The following is a 17,511-nucleotide window of genomic DNA, read 5'->3' as shown; positions in this document are numbered from 1 at the left end:
AGCATCTGAGTTGTGACTTTCACTGTGTCAACCACCCAAGGGATCAGGAGGCGGCTGTGGCCATCCAGATGTTGTTGGACTACCAGCTCCCTGGGGCCAGTGAGCACTTGGACATTCCCTGTTCTAGCCCAATTGTATCCCCTAATTTGGTCCTTGTAGCCCAAAACACCCGAAGAGCACCAGTTTCAGAGAAGGATGTCTTACAGTTGCACAGCATCCAGTCTTTATTAAAACATCCACTCTAGGGCTGCAATCCGAATCCAATTTGCCTGGGAGTAAACTCAGTTTATTTTTTTTTTATGAGATATTTATTAAATTTTCACAAATTATATAAACAAACACAACAATTCAAACAAACACACATACAAGAAAAAACAAGCATAATTTCAAATCCTTATTTTCTTAAAACTTACTTCCCCGACCTCCTCGTACCTTCCCTTTCTGCATTCCAATTTCAAATATTCAGTTCAGCAAATCCTCACCCTTACTTTTATATAATTATTAACTTTCTTTTCTTTTAACTTAATCTTTACAGCTGTAATCCATTTAATTTCTAAAACCGCATCATTCTAGCACTCATTAATTTTACAATATTTCTTAAGATAGTTCTTGAATTTCTTCCAATCTTCTTCCGCCGTCTCCTTTCCCTGGTCTCAGATTCTGCCAGTCATTTCTGCCAGTCCCATGTAGTCTATCACCTTCATCTGCCATTCTTCCAAGGTGGGTAGATCCTGTGTCTTCCAATACTTTGCGATGAGTATTCTTGCTGCTGTCGTAGCATACATAAAGAATGTTCTGTCTTTCTTTGGCACCAATTGGCCGACAATGCCCAAGAGAAAGGCCTCTGGTTTCTTAAGGAAGGTATATTTAAATACCTTTTTCATTTCATTATATATCATTTCCCAGAAAGCCTTAATCTTTGGGCATGTCCACCAAAGGTGAAAAAAGTACCTTCAGTTTCTTTACATTTCCAACATTTATTATCAGACAAGTGGTAAATTTTTGCAAGCTTGACTGGAGTCATGTACCACCTATAAATCATTTTCATAATATTTTCCTTTAAGGCATTACATGTTCCCAGTCAGCAAACATAATGTTATGACCAATATCTTGTGCCCACTTTATCATAGCTGATTTCACTGTTTCATCTGGGAGTAAACTCAGTTTAATTCAATAGCGCTTACTTCTGAGCAGGCATGGTTCGCGTTGTGCTACAGGTTAGCAGATTTACCATATGTAACTTCCAAAGCAAATTATAGGTTTTCCCCCTGTAAAAATGCTAAGGAATAAAAGTGACATCATCCCACACCCATATGAAATCACGGCTAATTATAGACTAAAGCCTAACCCTGCTTGCCTGGGAGTAATTTTGAATAGATGTTGTTAAAAAAGGTTCAAATTTCCATTAAGCCATGAAGCTCACTTGGTGGCCTTGTGCCAGACACTATCTTTCAGAAAAAATTAGAGAACCACATATGCCACCTTGAGCGCCTTAATTAGTAAATAAACCTTAATTCTTCATTCAGACTGTATTGGCCGCTCTAAACTGATAAAGGATCTGTGAACTGCCAAATAAGGAACTAGGATATCACATACACAGCCCAACAAGAAGACGGCATACGAATCAATCTGGCTTACCTGACCCAACAAGCCCCCCCCCCCCGCAAACAAACCCCACTGCAGCCAACCACAGACAACTAACCACACCCTGCCCCCTAATACCTCTCACTACCAAGGAAATGTAGTATACCATGGGTAGGCAAACTAAGGCCTGGGGGCCGGATGTGGCCCAATCGCCTTCTGAATCCAGCCCGCGGACAGTCCAGGAATCAGTGTGTTTTTACAGGAGTAGAATGTGTGCTTTTATTTAAAATGCATCTCTGGGTTATTTGTGGGGCATAGGAATTGGTTCATAATTCCCCCAAAAAATGTATTCCGGCCCTCCACAAGGTCTGAGGGAGTGGGGACCGGCCCATGACTGAAAATGTTTGCTGACCCCTGTAGTATACGAATAGAAAGAGAACATACCCAGTTGATGCTGACACAAAACCCCACATGTACACTATACAAAAGAATATAAGCCTCAACACCCTACCCCTCTTCTCCCCCCCTTCTCCCCCAACCTTATAATGTACTCAACACTAATATCTCACAACAAATGTAACTGGTTTTTAAGAAAGACTGTACAACCAGAAAAAAGAGACAAGGCATGTACTTTCGTAAACCAAGAAAATCTTTAATTTTTTTTTTTTTAAGGAACTAGGAAACAACTCACCATTTTGACTATGTACCTACAGAATATGTTTTTCTACAGCAGTAAATAAAACTACAACCAATCTGGGTTTAGGATATTCTAGCTAAAGTTCAAACCAAAGCTGATGTTGTTTTTAGGATAAAATCATAAACATAATCACTGGGAGTAGGAAGTGAACCCCACTGAGTGGGACTTAATTCTGGTAATCCATGTGTAGGGTTGCACTGTCACTTTTTCTACAGCACCTGGAAATTTTAGGAATAATATACCAAGAACTTTTGCTTGGCATGCAGTGACTTCTGGGCAGGGATGAGCCCTGGCACTACTTCTGCTAGAAGTTAATACTTACCTGCGACAAAGTCCACTGAACTCAGTGTGACTACTGTATAGGATTGTACTACAATGCTGCCTGCATCTCTTTGCATAATGTATTTACTCAGGGGTTGTATTCTATTTCACACAGTGGGGCTTTCTTCTCTAGACGAATGTGCACGGGAATGGGCTACGTGCCAGTAATTTGCAAATGGTATGCTGAATGAATGAATGAATGAATTCAGTTATCAAAGACTCGCTTGATCCCCAAGTTGATGGCACCGTGTCTCGGTATGATTTCCTGCTCTTGCCTTGCCTCTTCCCCCATCAGCCCTGCAAAGCCCTTTTCGGTGTCAGGGTGAAGGATGCCTTCGGGGAGATTAAAACCGCGCGCCGGCTCAATTTAGGAGCGCCGCGTCGCCTGAGGTTTCCCCGCCCCTGCGAGGGCCGAGCACACAATCACATGTGTCAGGTCGGTCGGGGCAGAGTTGGGCAGCCGCCTCCTGGCCCGGCAGGCGTGGACTCCAGGAGCTGCGAGCTGCGATCCAGCCGGCGGCGGTTCCTCCCCTGGAGCAGGCGCTCGAGCTGCGCGGAGCCCTCGCCGGGAGACAGGTGAGGAGCGCGGAAAGATGCGCCGCGGGGCTTGCCTTCGATCCGCGGGCTCCCCCCTCGATTTGGCCCGGTTCCTCCAGGTCTGCCCCTCTCCTGGCTCCGGAGCGGGTGCCTCGCCCGGCCCGGCCGGGGAACGGAAACTGGCGCGGGGCGCGGCAGCGGGCGGAACACCGAGCGGCTTCTCATCCGGCGGCGAAGGTGTTAATTTCCGTGACGTGGCACGGCGGGGGGTCTTGGGGTCGGGGGGCTTCTTTGGGGTCCCGCGGGGGTGTGGATCCCCCCCCCGCGCGCCCCAGTCATAATAAGCGAAGTGGGATGGTGCTGAATAGGAAGGTCGACATTTAGAACACCTCGCCCTGGGCACATGGTTTACATGGGCTATGAAATAGGTAGTCAAGGCTGCTTTAAAAGTTCTAAAGTCGATGTGGGGAACCTTTGGTCCGCAAAATGTTGCGGAACTACAATTCCCATCACCCCTTTTCATTGACTGTTCTTGCAAGGGCTGATGGGGGTTGTAGTTTGGCAACCTCTGGAGGGCCAGAGGTTTCTCGCTATTGTGCTAGGAGAGAGGGTCTGGCAGTTCATAGGAAAGGACTTCCAACTCCACGGTTTCCTGCTCCATTTCTCCCACCCTCTGACCCCCGTTTCCTCCTTCTGTGTTTCTCTGTCTCCTGTGGCTGTGGACTGTGGCTGTGGACAAGAATATTGCCAAGGGTTTACTCCGGAATGTTCCTAGTGTTCTTCTCCTAGCTACCTAATATTTGGCATTATATCTTTTTATGTTGGGGTTGCAACTGAGAAATAATCATAGCAAGAGAGGTGTGCCAGGATACTGGACGCTGTTGGCACAAGGCATCTGTAGCACAGAGGTGCTAATTGCAAGAAACACCAGTGAAAGGACTTTTAAGAGCTCATAAAAATGCAAAGTGCTATGCTTCCATCCATTATTCTTATCAGATGATAGAAGCCTGGGCAAAATCCCAGAGATTTTGTTGGTCGTTCACTCTAGCACTGTTCTCAGAGATGGGAAGGAGCACTATGTCTTCCTTCTGTTTACATCTCTAACTCCCTTTGGTAGGAAGTACATGTTCCTTCCTTTAGTGCTGTGCAGTGCATGCTTTCTCAGAAGTTGAGTAAACATGCATAGGGTCGCACTGTTAATCTTTCTCTCTGTCCCTCCATTTTCAATAGGTAGCACTGTATTTTTCTGGGTTTATTCTCTTCAGGCTGGCTAGCTAACTGAGTTAAAAGGTAAAGGGACCCCTGACCATTAGATCCAGTCGTGTCCGACTCTGGGGTTGCGGCGCTTATCTCACTTTATTGGCCGAGGGAGCTGGCGTACAGCTTCCGGGTCATGTGGCTAGCATGACTAAGCCGCTTCTAGCGAACCAGGGCAGCACACGGAAACGCGGTTTACCTTCCTGCTGGAGCAGTACCTTTTTATCTGCTTGCACTTTGACGTGCTTTCAAACTGAGCTAACTGAGTTACACTGGAGCAATTAAACAGCAACACAGAATTCCCCCACCCACCCAAAAAAAAAGGCTCCTTACTGGTCTGTACATAGGTGACTTTGCAATCCTATGCCTTTTTACTTGGCGCAAAGTCACCCTTGTTCCATAGGGCTTGCTCCCCAGGAGTATAGGATTGCAGCTGTACTTGTTCATATTTTAATCCTTTCTATGGGCTGCATACAAGGTTCTTCTCCCCATCCCTCCTTATCCTTCACAACAATCTTGCCATCTCATTAGTAGGTGGTGCGGACAGCTTGGTGCCTGACTGAGGATTTGATCCTGGGCCTCCGTGGTCCAATACTCTAACCACAGTACCATGCTGGCTTCCAGTACACTCCAAGCGATGGCACAGTAACCTAGGAATCTTGCCTCCTGCCAGTGGCATAGTGTGGGGGTGCAGGGGGGGGCGGCCGCACCGGGCGCAACATCTGGGGGTTAGGGTTAGGGTGCGCAAATCCACGGGTTAGGGGGCGCAAATTACTTGCCTTGCCCCGGGTGCTGACAACCCACGCTACGCCACTGCGTCCTGCACCACTGCCCCTTTCTCTCCGGGCTTCTCCAGGCACTGTAACCAATCAGAGAGGATGGGGTTTAGGATGAAGGAATGTGACTCTTGTGCCTGCCTCTTGAATTTGCATTCACGGTTGCTTCTGCCTTCCTCCTTCCCCTGCCCCAGACCATGGCAGCTCTTCTGAAGAGCCTTCTTGCGGCATCGGAGAAGGCAGCCTGCATTGCCCAGCTGTGCCGCCAAGAGGAGGCACTCTTCAGCTTGCTCATTGAGGAGAAGAGAGGGGCGGACAAGAACAAGAAGTTCCTGCAGGACTTCAAGACTTTGGCCGACGTGCTGATCCAAGAGGTCATCAAGCATGATGTGGGGCAAAAGGTATCTGCTGCGGGGAAGGGGCCCCATCACTGTAGGATACGTAAAGAAGGGTTTATATAGCAATCGCAGGCCAGAGCTAGGGGAAATGTAGAAGGGGGAAAGCTGATAGCGGCTGCTGCACTTATCCTAAATTGGAAGCAGGACCTGGGATTGAGCTGGAACCATAAGACTATCGGAAGCTGCCTTATACTGAGTCAGTCCATCGCACCATCTAACTCAGCATTGCCCACACTGGCTGGCCTCGGTTCCCATGAGCTTGAGACAGGCTCCTGTTCCAGGCCTGCCAGGAAAAGCCAGAGATTGCACCTGGGACCTTCTGCATGTGAAGGAGATGGGCTGTCGCTGACCTACGGCCCTTTGCAGTGGCTAAGCCACCCTGCTCCCAATGGTTGTGAAAGTGGGAACAACCTGGTGCCTTCATCCTTCACCTGTTGGAATAATAACAGCTCACATCTATAAAGTGTCATATATTGCATGGTCTTTGCATAATTTGCCCAGCAATCCTCAAAATTACTCTGTAAGGCTACCTTACGAAGGTAGGCCATCATTACTATCCGCAAATTAGATCGAGAGAACATTGGCTTGCCTAAGAGTTGTGCGGTGCAGAGTGTTAGACTAGGACCTGGGAGACCAGGGCTCAGATCCATGAATCTCCTTGGGTGACCTTGCACCAGTTTTCCTGTGTCAGCCTATCCCACTTCACAGAGTCACTGTGAGGATAAAATGGGGAGAGAGAGAACCAAGTACGCCTGCTTGAGCTCTTTGGAGGAAAGGCAGGATATAAAGATAATAATAAAACAATGTCATCAAATGGGGGAGGGAATTTTTTAGGCCATAACTCAGTTTATTAGACACATGGGAGTGCCTGTAGAGAGGATTCTTTCCCTGGGGTTAAGGGAAGAATTAGATCTAGCCACAAGCCTGTGTGTGTGGTTGCCCAACCTACTAAGGACATTACAGAACGCAGACATGTCAGAGCAGGACCAGCCATTCAAATAGTGCTAGTGCATTCAGGAGAAAAGTCTAGGTTATTATTACTATTTTAAATACTCCATTCCGTCAACACAGACACACACCAATTACGAACTTAAAACATAAAAGCCCTAAAGGGTTAAAGAGCTAAAAACACATATGAGAAAATCAACTTGAAAATGAATTACAAATTGTTCAAAATTCTGTCATAAAATGAACATAATTTATGTTCAGTTCACCTGACAATTATGGAAGCTGCTCTCACGTGCAGTTTAGAGATATTTGTCCTAATTCCATGAACATCATTAAACCGAACTAATTCATTCCAAGCACTGATGCACAGTTGTCCCTTTCTGATCCAGTGGGAACTGGGGATGATGGGGCAGAAAGACCAAAATAACCTTCTCTTAGACCTGACTCATCAGTGTGACTAAGCCACTCTCTCTTCTTCCTTTCCCCTTCCTTCTCCATTGTTGGCGCTACCAGTTTCCAGAATTACAAGATCATATCCGTGGTGAGGAGTCCAACAAATTTGAAAATGGCCTCGGTGAGTGATGGCGTCCTTAAGTGGCAGGGAGAGGGCAAATTTTTATTAATTGCTCTATCAAACTGCTGGTTCTCTTTCTCAGCTTTATCTTAATTGGAATCATTGGCTGAGCCATCATCTTCTGTTGCTGCAGACTCTGATGTACTTTATGCTTGAAATTAGACTCCCTTTTCTATTCCTAAAGTCAGTTCTCCCAACTCCAGGTCCCTTTTGTTGCCCGCGAAAGACTTTTCTGAACCGCACTTGACCTTTTTTATTGGCTACTGTTCTTCTAGGCTTATATTTTTCAAATCTACAGTTTCCCCAACAACTAGTCATCTGAGGAACCCCTGTGCATTACCGCTTGTAGTCTCTCTGGGATGTGTTTAGATCAGGGTTCGGCAACCTAAGGCCCAGGGGCCACAAGCAGCCCATGGGAGTCGTTTTACCAGCCCGCAAGCCGCCCTCCAAGGAAAAGCCCTCCAGCATACTAAATTTTGTTTTTTTGAACTTCTAGGGGAGACGGTGGTGGTTCAGGTTTGCCCCACACAACAAGAAACTGCTGCCCTGTTGGAAAAAGTCCTTGACCGGAAGCAAGCAGCAGCCGAGCTGCTGGCTGCAGCTATTCATCAGGAAGTGGTGCTTTCAGACCCAGCGCTGGATGATGTGGCTGTGACTATCTCCACAGAGAGCATGGCTGTGTGGATTGATCCCATAGGTAAGCCATGCGTCAAGGGTGGATTTTGGATTGAGCACTCGATGGGGTCGGGAAATAAGAGTTTGGGCTCGGTTGGGCAAGGGGATCTTCCTCCCAGAGGATTTCTGCTTGCTTGCTTGCTTGAATGTATCTCCGTGAGGGTGTTTTATTTTTAGGGGGTTGGTGGTAAGTTGCTTTGAGTTGCCTTGGGCAAAAAACTCAACCAATAAATAATAACAACAACAACAACACAGAGCCGTAGCTAGTGGGGATCTAGCCAAGGTTTCTGCCCTGGATGAAGCTTCCAGAGGGGCACCGTTGAGGCCCCTAGCCTCCCAGTACGTCTGGGCTTCAGCTGGAGAGAAAGATGAAAAAGAGCATGGCATCCACAAGCTCCTTCCCCTTTCTCCATGAAGCTGAAGAAGGCTTATTTACAACACAATTTCAGGGAGAGGGAGAGTTGGAAAATCTGGAGAGACTGATTGGCTCTCCCCAGTGAAGCAGAAGATAGAATCCCCTGTGGATTTGCTAGTGTGAGAAAGAAATTCTGGAGGGGCAGAAAACTGAGGAAGAGAATCAGTTGGACTAGATGATTCTTAGGTGCCTTCCAACTCTACAATTCTATGATTCTATGATCCCTGAACTTTGAATGTTTTTCAATAGCTAACGTTGAGTCATTTTCAGACTGTACATGATCTACACACAGGAAAGTAAGGTGTGTGAGAGCATTTTTCCTGCCAGAGGCAAGCGCTGGTCAGCCTCGCTGCGTTAGGATTGTAATGGAAGGGCGCTTTCTACTTTAGACTTGCAAAAAGCATTTCTTCACCTTACCTGGAACCTAAATTGACTACAAAATTATCATTTCCTAAAATGAGTAATCAAACAAAAATAAAATTGAAAGGAATCTTGTTGATGCTTGGGAGTAAATTTACACGTCAAAACTTGAAAGGGTTTGCACAGAACCAAGAGGAGGGGTGGGTGGCAAAAAGCCTAAAATGGGGGGGGGGAATATTTTTTTAAAGGAAACCAGAGGGTCTTGGCTGATCTTATGGAAATGCAAACTTTTAATATGACCAAATAAATCCAATTCAAAACCTGACTTCAGATAGACAATTACTGCACAAGGAAGTTCTACTTTTGACAAACAATTTGCTTTTACTGGAAAGGATGCTCGTTTTCCCTTTGGCCATACAGTCATAATACCTCTTAGGATTCCTTTGAATTCAAATAATACATTGCCTACTTTTTATGCCCTTTACGAATAAATGTGTTGAGGGGTGGGTGTGTTTGCATGTATGTGTATGTATGTACACAAACACACATCCAGGGGGTTGGGTGCCAAATGGGGTCTTTGACCCAATTTAAGAAAGCCTAGTTTCGGTCCTGAACAACAACAGCAACAACAATAATGTAAGACAGGAAAGGGATAGCCAACATCAAGTTCTCAAGGCATTCTTGGACTGCAGCTCCCATCAGCCCCTGCCAGCATGGCCAGTTACTGGAAATGATGGCAGATCCTGACATTCAGAAGGTGGCTCGTTGGCTACCTCTCAAATAGGAGTTACTTTTACACTAAATCAGACTATTGGTTTGTCCAGTCACTGTGTGCTCTGATGGAAGTGCTCTGATGGCAGGCATCTTTTTCTGCTGCCTCAGGTCATTTGCCCAGTTCTGCCTCTGCTCCCACCCCTGGCTTACGGCCCTCGGAAGGGAATGCTGGAGGTTCCTCAGTCCTGGAGATCCCAGGGCTTGAACCTTGGAGGTCCCATAGGTGAAGCACGTGCTCTCTTGCTGTGCTGCAGTTGTTGGGACAGGGAGCCCAGGCGATACAGCTTCTACTATTCTCCCTCTCTGGGGACTACTAGCTTTTGGCGAAAGTTAGCGGAGATCCATTCAGCCACCTCCAGCTCCCTTCTCACGGCCTTATGCCACCAGGCCCAAGTACCATATTTGTCCTCCTAGCCCAGTACTGTCTTCTTCAGCCTCTGCCAACCCTGGTTCTCTCCAGATGTTTTGAACTACCACTCCCATCATCCTCCACCAGCATGGCTGTTCTGATTGAAACGGATGGAAGCTTTACTCCGAAGCAGCTGGGTGATGCACCAGGTTGGCAGTGGCTGCTCTGCTCTGACTAAAAGTGGCTCTCCATACATGCATACAAACACACCCACCCCTCAACACATTTATTCGTCAAGGGCATAAAAAGTAGGCAATATATTATTTGAATTCAAAGGAATCCTAAAGGAGAATGTTAGCCGCTTTGAGACTCCTTCGGGTAATGATAAAGCGGGATATCAAATCCAAACTCCTCCTTTTCTTCTCTCCAGGGTCTCGGGCCCTTAAAAATCAATCAATCAATCAATTTTGTTAGAGTTTATAGAGAAAAATACAAAACTTAATATCAAATATCTTTTTAACCCAACATTAGTCTAAACAAGATAAAAATGTAGTGGAAAAGGACAAAAAAGAAAAAAGAGAGGGAGAGAGAGAGATAGGGAAAAGCTTTAAAAAGCTGTAAAAAACAGGTCTTTCCTTCACCTGCTTCCTCCTTTTTTACCTCCCTAGCTGGAAATGCTAAGGAATGAACCTGGGACCTTCTGCCTGCAAAGTCTGGGCTCCAGACACAGAGAAAGCTGCCCGACACTTGGGCGAGACCCTTAGTCCATCTCACCCAGTGTTGTCTGCATTGGCCGGCAGTGATTCTCCAGGGTTCCAGAAGTGGTCTCTCCAGGCCTACGTTAAGATGCTTGGGATTGAACTTGGTACCTTCTGCAAACCCTCAGTGCTCTGCCACTGAGCTAGGGACCTTCCGCCATGAAGGGGGCCTTCTGCTGCCCATTTAAAAAATGGCAATTCTGCCGTGAGGAGGAGCTCTCTGAGCCTTACTCTGAACTTTCTTCAACAGACTTGGAACTGGCGATCTCACGGCTTCTCTCTCCTCAGATTCCACCAATCAGTACATCCGTGGGCGTGGAGATGTCCTGCCTGTGGATGGCATCTACCCCTCAGGGCTGCGCTCGGCGCTGGTGCTGATAGGCGTATACAACCGTCACTCAGGCGAGCCTGTCCTGGGCATCATCAATGAGCCCTTCTTCCAGGAAAAGCTACCAGCACGCAGGTAACAGCACCACCACAGGGCACTCTTCCACAGGTGGGCTAGCCCATTGGGTACCCATTGAGTGCACGCGGATGGAAGAGGCTTGACCCAGACTCACTACTGTGAAGCTTCGCTTTAATCCATGTTTCATCTAGCGAAGTTGTTGCTTTTCAATTCCACTGCTCAAGTTGGGAGGCTTGGCATCAGGGCCGTCTTTACCCTGGGGGTGCTGAATTCTGGGGGGTGCCAGGCACCCGCCGCTGAAGCCGCCTAAGCTCTTAACTATCTACCTGTTATGAAATAACATTTTCAAAGCCAGCCGCTGCTGCCGCCTCCACCCTGGCCGCTTTCTCCTCCCCGGAGTCCCACCCTGCGCGGAGAGGCGTTGCTCTCGCCCACCATTGGTTCGATTACTGCATCCCTCTTCTTCTCCTTCCTCCTCCTGGGGAGCTTTTAAAAGCCCCTGGGCGTGAAGCTGCGTGCCTTTGTGGAGCTCGGGCACTCGGTTCGTGAGGGACAACAGCAGCGAGACTCAGAAGAGCAGGATGCCACCGCTGCCGCCATGGCCTCACCTGCAACCACGGAGAAGTATATCTTGGGGGTAGATGTGGACAGCACTAAATTTGGGGGCACTGGGCGGATCTTTGCACCCTGGCGGCACATACAGTGGTGCCTCGCAAGACAAAAAGAATCCGTTCTGTGATTCTCTTCGTCTAGCGGTTTTTTCGTCTTGCAAAGCAAGCCCATTGACGGATTAGCGGCTTTTAGCGGCTTATCTGCTGATCGGATCAGCTGATAAGCGGATTAGCGGCTTAGAAAAGGGGGGGGGGAGAAAAAAAACCAGCAGGAACTCGCAAGACATTGTCGTCTTGCGAAGCAAGCCCATAGGAAATTCGTTTTGCGAAGCACCTCCAAAACAGAAAACTCTTTCGTCTAGCGAGTTTTCCATCTTACGAGGCATTCGTCTTGCGGGGCACCACTGTATTCTAAAGACAGCCCTGCTCGGCATTATCAGCTGATCTAGCCCATGTCTGCATATGAACCCCTCTCAAGCCAGGTGTGTGTCTCAGGGATAGAGCGCATCTTATGCAGCAGCAGGTCCAGATGCCATCCCCAGCATCACTTGCCTGAAACTCTGGAGAACCCCTGCCCATCAGTGGGGACAATCCTAATCTAGATGGACTGAGTGTCTATCTTGGTATAAAATTGCTTCCTGCGTTCTTAATGCATGCCGACCGCACCCGTGCAGACACATCTTGCAACATGCAAGGAGTGTACAGTGCCTCATCACTCACAAAAACTCCAGCTCTCAGTCTGGCTATAAAAAATACCCTGCTGAGCTGATTCCAGGGCATTTTGTCCCATCCCTTAGAATAATAGAACCGTTGAATTTTAGAGTTGGAATGTACTCTGAGCTCATCTAGCCCAACCCCCTGCTCAAGACAGGGTCTAAAGGGCATCCTTGGTCGTCCTCTTATCCCAGGCCTCCATCCCAGTTGTGTTTTTCTTTTCTAGCAATTTGTCTGCTGCAGCCTCTCACTTTGGCTTTCCACTCACACAGCACTGATGACCACCTCATCCGTCTTCCTTGCATCAAGGTTCTTGTTGGGGATGGTGAAAGCAGCATCAACCGGTTGCTGTCTCCACCAGGTCCTAGCGTGGCGTGACTCTCTGGTGCTTTTCCTGGCTAGCCTTCTCTGACACGTCCCTTTTTTTTTGCAGGTGGCAGAGCAAATATCACTGGGGCATCTCCTATGGGGGCACCCCCCTGAGCTCGCTAAGCCGGCCCCAGCTGCGGACTTCCCCTCGTGTGGTCCTGAGCAGCAATGAGAAAGTGGCACTGCAGGAAGCCCTGGCCCCCCTGTATGGGCAGCAGCTGTGCTTTGCCTCCGGTGCCGGGTACAAGATGCTGTGTGTGGCGCTGGGGCTGGCCGACGCCTACGTCCTCTCGGAGGGCAGCACCTTTAAGTGGGACTCCTGCGGCCCCCACGCCATCCTGCTAGCCCTTGGCGGAGGCATGGTTGACCTTTCGGAGGCCTTGAAGTCCTGGCAGGCTGGGCAACGCAAGCCGCTACCGGAACTGACCTACAACCAGCCTGTGGAGGGCGCTCTGGGTGCTGAGCGCTGGGCCAACCAAGGAGGGCTTGTGGCCTACATCCACCGGGAGCACCTGGAGGCTGTAATGGCCACTCTGGCAGCTGCAGCAAACACCTTCTAAAGCTCCTCCTCCTCTTCCTCCCTCCAGGGCATTTGCATCTCAGCACCCGGGGAGGAAGCCAGTCTCTGGGCAAAGGGCCCCAGCTTCCTCACCTACCAAGGGACCAGCCGGTTACTGACAAAGGCAACACACCTGGATCAGCTAAGGTTGTACCTTTGACTTCTGGCGTTTCTGTGCCCTGTTTCCGCCATGTTCCAGTGGGGAGGAGCAAAGAGATCACAAATCACTCATGCACCACAAACCATGGTTTTTATCTTAACTGTAGCCAGGAAATGTAACCTCCATGCATGCAGAGGGGGTCGTGGTGACCTTAAATTGTGCCCTTCTCCCCACCTGATCCTTGGTGCTTTGCTCCTTTTACATGAATAATACGTATTATGGGTAATGCAGTAGACATGCATTGGGACCATTATATAGCTTCCAATTTGGATTTTCTTTAGCCCTCTCTGCTTCTGGTATCTTGCACAGGGCACTGTGACCAGCACTGTTTTTAGCTGTCCATGGCACAGGCCTGTTTTCTGGGGTGCATCAACCACTCTCCTTGCTTGTGACATGTGATCTGGATCATCTGCAGCTTGATCTGTGAGCGACTAGTGGTTGGTTGGTCAGTCCTGGTCAGTCCATGTTATGAAGACAGTCTAGGTGGCCTTCAGCTCTGTGAGGAGCGTCTGCACCAATCGTGCTTCTGTGGTTTGTGGCATTTACTCTCTAACACGGAATCTGGTGGGACAGTGTTTTGTTGAGGGAGTTTAGGCTGCATATCTGTAGCAAAGAGTTTCCTCAGGATCATTTGTAAGGAGCCGTAGCAGCTGAAATAATCAATCAAAGTATGTGCTGTGATTCTGGGAATACCCTCCCAAAAATTGCTATTGTATCAAATTGCAGCTTATCCAGACTGAATCATCTTTATATGAGCTCAGTTTCATGCAGAATAACTGACCGTTTCCTGAGAGTCCCTAAATCCTACCTCCAGCCCCCTTGACAGGGATGGGGAACATGGCCCTTTGGATGTTGCTGGCCGGAGCTGGTGGGAGTTGAGAGCCCAGCAAGATCTGAAGGCCACAGGCAAGCCACGTCAGGAATGCAATTCCGGGTAGGGAGGGAAGAAGACATGGCCGCAATTCACCCATTCATTGGCCTTGTCCTGTGGCCACCCATATTTCAGATGTTTCTAACACATTGCTTTAGAAACCAACCAACTATCTTTTAACCAACTCAGCTTTTAAAAAAATATTTGGAATCAGAATAAGAAAATTAAGATTGACCAACAGTATACAGATGAACACACAAACTTATATATGGTTTCTGTAATTTACTTTGAACACATCATGTGAGTGTGCATCTTCAAGCAGAATTTGAATTTTTAAAAGTTTCTTTTTACTTGTTATAGCAGTTGCACACTATTTTAATAGTAATAAACTGTACCTAAGATTCAAATTGCATAGAATATGCTCAGAATTTTTTTTAAAGTAGGTGAATCTGAAATATTAAACACAGCTGAATATTCTGATAACCGCTGAAGTGTGTGCTTGGGAACACAAGTACCAGTTTTTCTTCTACCAAGGAATCTAACTTGCAGTAAATAGATTTACCACCTTTTCATGAAATGTTCAACATAATTTTACCAACAACAAAGATCAAATATAAAATTGGTATATTAAATAACGAGATCAAAACTTAAATCAAACTAAAACAAGGAATATGTAGGAGCAGCAATAGTATAATTGGCCAAAATACATCCTCACTTTAAAAACACAAATTGTATCTCCTAGAATTTTGGGGGCAAACTGTGTTTTGTTTTCTAGAGTGCTTCAGTCTCACTGTGTACTACCTGAGAGGAACACAAATTGGAGTACTGCTATGTATGTTTGTTGTTTTACCTGTCCTTCACCAGCAGATCCCATGGCTGGTTACAACAATTTAAAAATCAATATTAAAAAATGCTAAAACATATTACAGTCACAAGAATAGGGTGAGTCCTGAAAATGCAAATGTCAGGTGTCAAAGGCCAGGTGGAAGAGGTGTGACTTCAGCATTTAGCAAAAGGTTCCTGGTGAAAGTGCAAGACGCACCTCTGTGGGAAGGGAGTCCCACAGTCCAGGGGCTGCCACAGAAAATGGGCTGCAACTACAGCTCCATCTGCCCCAGCCAAGGGATGGGGAAGGCTAAGCTACGAGGAACTGCCTCTCTGGTGGGATTGATTTTTAACAGCATTTAATTGGAATAACTAAGAATGCTGGGGATGTTGTGGTATATCGCCATCCTCCCTGGGCACAAGAAATATAATGGTTTGGAAATATTAATGAATACTCAAAGCAGCCCTGGGGCCACAGATGCCTGTGCCACTCCTTCGCATTAAAACAAGCTGGCAGTCTTGCAATACTCTTATGCCACTAGATGGCACGATAGCCCCTGGGTGATATTTATTTACCAAGAGTTGGATTGAGAGGCCGGAGCTGAGCTTTCACCTATGACAGAGTATTTTATAACATAAACCTGGCTCAGTTCCATATTTGCTTGTTGCATATTCTGTAATCAGATCTGCTACAAGCTTCTTCTAAAGGAAAGAGCACAGACTTGGTACATAAAAACACTTTGCATCTTGTAAAATGGAGCCACATTTGTTTTTACTGTTCAGCTGATGACTTATATTGACCCCTAATTATTCTGTGCAAATTCAGGCTTCTAGTATTGTGCAGCCTGAGAATTCCAGCTGCTGCTGCTGCTCCCGCTTCCTCCTCCTCCTCCTCTTTTTCTTTAAAAAAGCTTCTTTGAATAAGCAAAATGCAGCACAATCCTAACTGTGTCCAGAGAAGTAGGTCCTATTGAATTCATTGGGGCTTACTCCCAAGTAAATTGGCTTCAGATTAAACGATGGTGAAGAACAGGTGCCTTTTCTGGCTGCTTTGGAATACAACTCCCATCAACTCAGCCAGCATGGCCAATGATCAGGCATGTAGGGAGTTGCCATCCAAGAATATCTGAAAGCCCCCTCCCCCCCTTGTCAGATCCTTATGGCTGAGAAGATAGGCTAGGTGTTGTAAGAAATCTCAAAAACCTGCAAGGAGATTGAGTAAAATCTCTAAATTAGACGGAACATCGTCAGGATCAGGAGAAAACAAAAGGGCCTGACTGAACATACAATATTGCATCCCTAGATACTCCCAGTTGCAGAAATTGAGCATGTCTTTGCTTAGAGTAGCCATTGACACTTGGCCAAATGAATGGACACCAATTTGCATGTGCTGCGTGTAGATGCGCATTAAAAAATATGAGTAGGTTATATCCTACTAAGTCATAGTCATTGATTTGGTTTCAGTGATTCAGTACAACTTAGTTGGGCATATGATATTACCCTGATGTGTTATGTCACTCTATAATTCTACATAGGAATACTATACATCTCACTGTATTGGGGAAGACTGTGGCCTGTGTGTTTGTGCTTAGTCTGCTGCCAAGGTGCTGTCTGTTGATGGGCAACTTCAGTGCCCCTGCTCTTCCTTCTGTATCTTTCAACCAGACCTGGAATGCACGGCCATTCACCTTTGTACAGAGAACTGCCCCCTGTCCTCATCCTAAGCCTCTGATAACTCTGAAAATCGACAACTGTCTTCTGTAAAATAGGACACCTGAGCATCTGATAGTTGCTGTTGTTCTTCTGCTAATGAGTGAACGTGCTGCCATTTCTCTTTCATCCCGGCTTTTTCCACATTCTGCATAATCTAAATAGGATCCATTTGTTTGTATATTTAGGTTACTTCCTAAACAAACAATGCAAAATTAAGAGACAGTATTTTTTATATATAAAAAGACTAAGTATCCCCCCCCCCCCCCATGGCTGGGAGTGCTAGGATGGGAAGCATCCATGTAATCCAGCTTATCTTGGACACACATCAGAGGAGCACCTTACTTGATTTAGTAATGACACTGACAAACTGGAACGTGTCCAGAGGAGGGCAACCAAAATGGTCCAAGGCCTGGAAACGATGCCTTATGAGGAACGGCTAAGGGAGCTGGGCATGTTTAGCCTGGAGAAGAGGAGGTTAAGGGGTGATATGATAGCCATGTTCAAATATATAAAAGGAGGTCACATAGAGGAGGGAGAAAGGTTGTTTTCTGCTGCTCCAGAGAAGCGGACACGGAGCAATGGATCCAAACTACAAGAAAGAAGATTCCACCTAAACATTAGGAAGAACCTCCTGACAGTAAGAGCTGTTCGACAGTGGAATTTGCTGCCAAGGAGTGTGGTGGAGTCTCCTACTTTGGAGGTCTTTAAGCAGAGGCTTGACAACCATATGTCAGGAGTGCTCTGATGGTGTTTCCTGCTTGGCAGGGGGTTGGACTCAATGGCCCTTGTGGTCTCTTCCAACTCTAGGATTCTATGATTCTAGTTTTTTTTTGGGGGGAGAGATAGATAGAGAAAGGGGG

At 46.9% G+C, this 17,511-nt stretch overlaps 1 protein-coding gene across 1 annotated transcript; it reads left to right on the top strand.

Moving 5' to 3' along the window:
- The first annotated feature begins 2,138 nt into the window (after positions 1-2,138).
- Positions 2,139-16,981, top strand: INPP1 (inositol polyphosphate-1-phosphatase). The gene is made up of 6 exons (XM_082205998.1): positions 2,139-3,178; positions 5,367-5,573; positions 7,032-7,092; positions 7,589-7,789; positions 10,712-10,886; positions 12,588-16,981. Exons 2-6 carry the CDS (start codon positions 5,370-5,372, stop codon positions 13,081-13,083), a joined length of 1,137 nt encoding a protein of 378 aa, XP_082062124.1. The 5' UTR covers positions 2,139-3,178; positions 5,367-5,369; the 3' UTR covers positions 13,084-16,981.
- Positions 16,982-17,511: the final 530 nt, after the last annotated feature.

Source organism: Podarcis vaucheri (assembly GCF_965113315.1).
Source record: "Podarcis vaucheri genome assembly, chromosome: 2".
NCBI classification, from domain to species: Eukaryota; Metazoa; Chordata; class Lepidosauria; order Squamata; family Lacertidae; genus Podarcis; species Podarcis vaucheri.
Note: the sequence above shows the minus strand (reverse complement) of the source record. Positions and strands in the feature narration are given on the sequence as shown.

Excerpts from the sequence above, each read along its gene's own strand:
- INPP1 (XM_082205998.1), top strand. The coding sequence starts at position 5,370 with ATGGCAGCTCTTCTGAAGAGCCTTCTTGCGGCATCGGAGAAGGCAGCC. Across the intron at positions 7,790-10,711 it reads TGTGTGGATTGATCCCATAG|ATTCCACCAATCAGTACATC; the intron begins GTAAGCCATGCG and ends CTCTCTCCTCAG. Across the intron at positions 10,887-12,587 it reads GAAAAGCTACCAGCACGCAG|GTGGCAGAGCAAATATCACT; the intron begins GTAACAGCACCA and ends TTTTTTTTGCAG.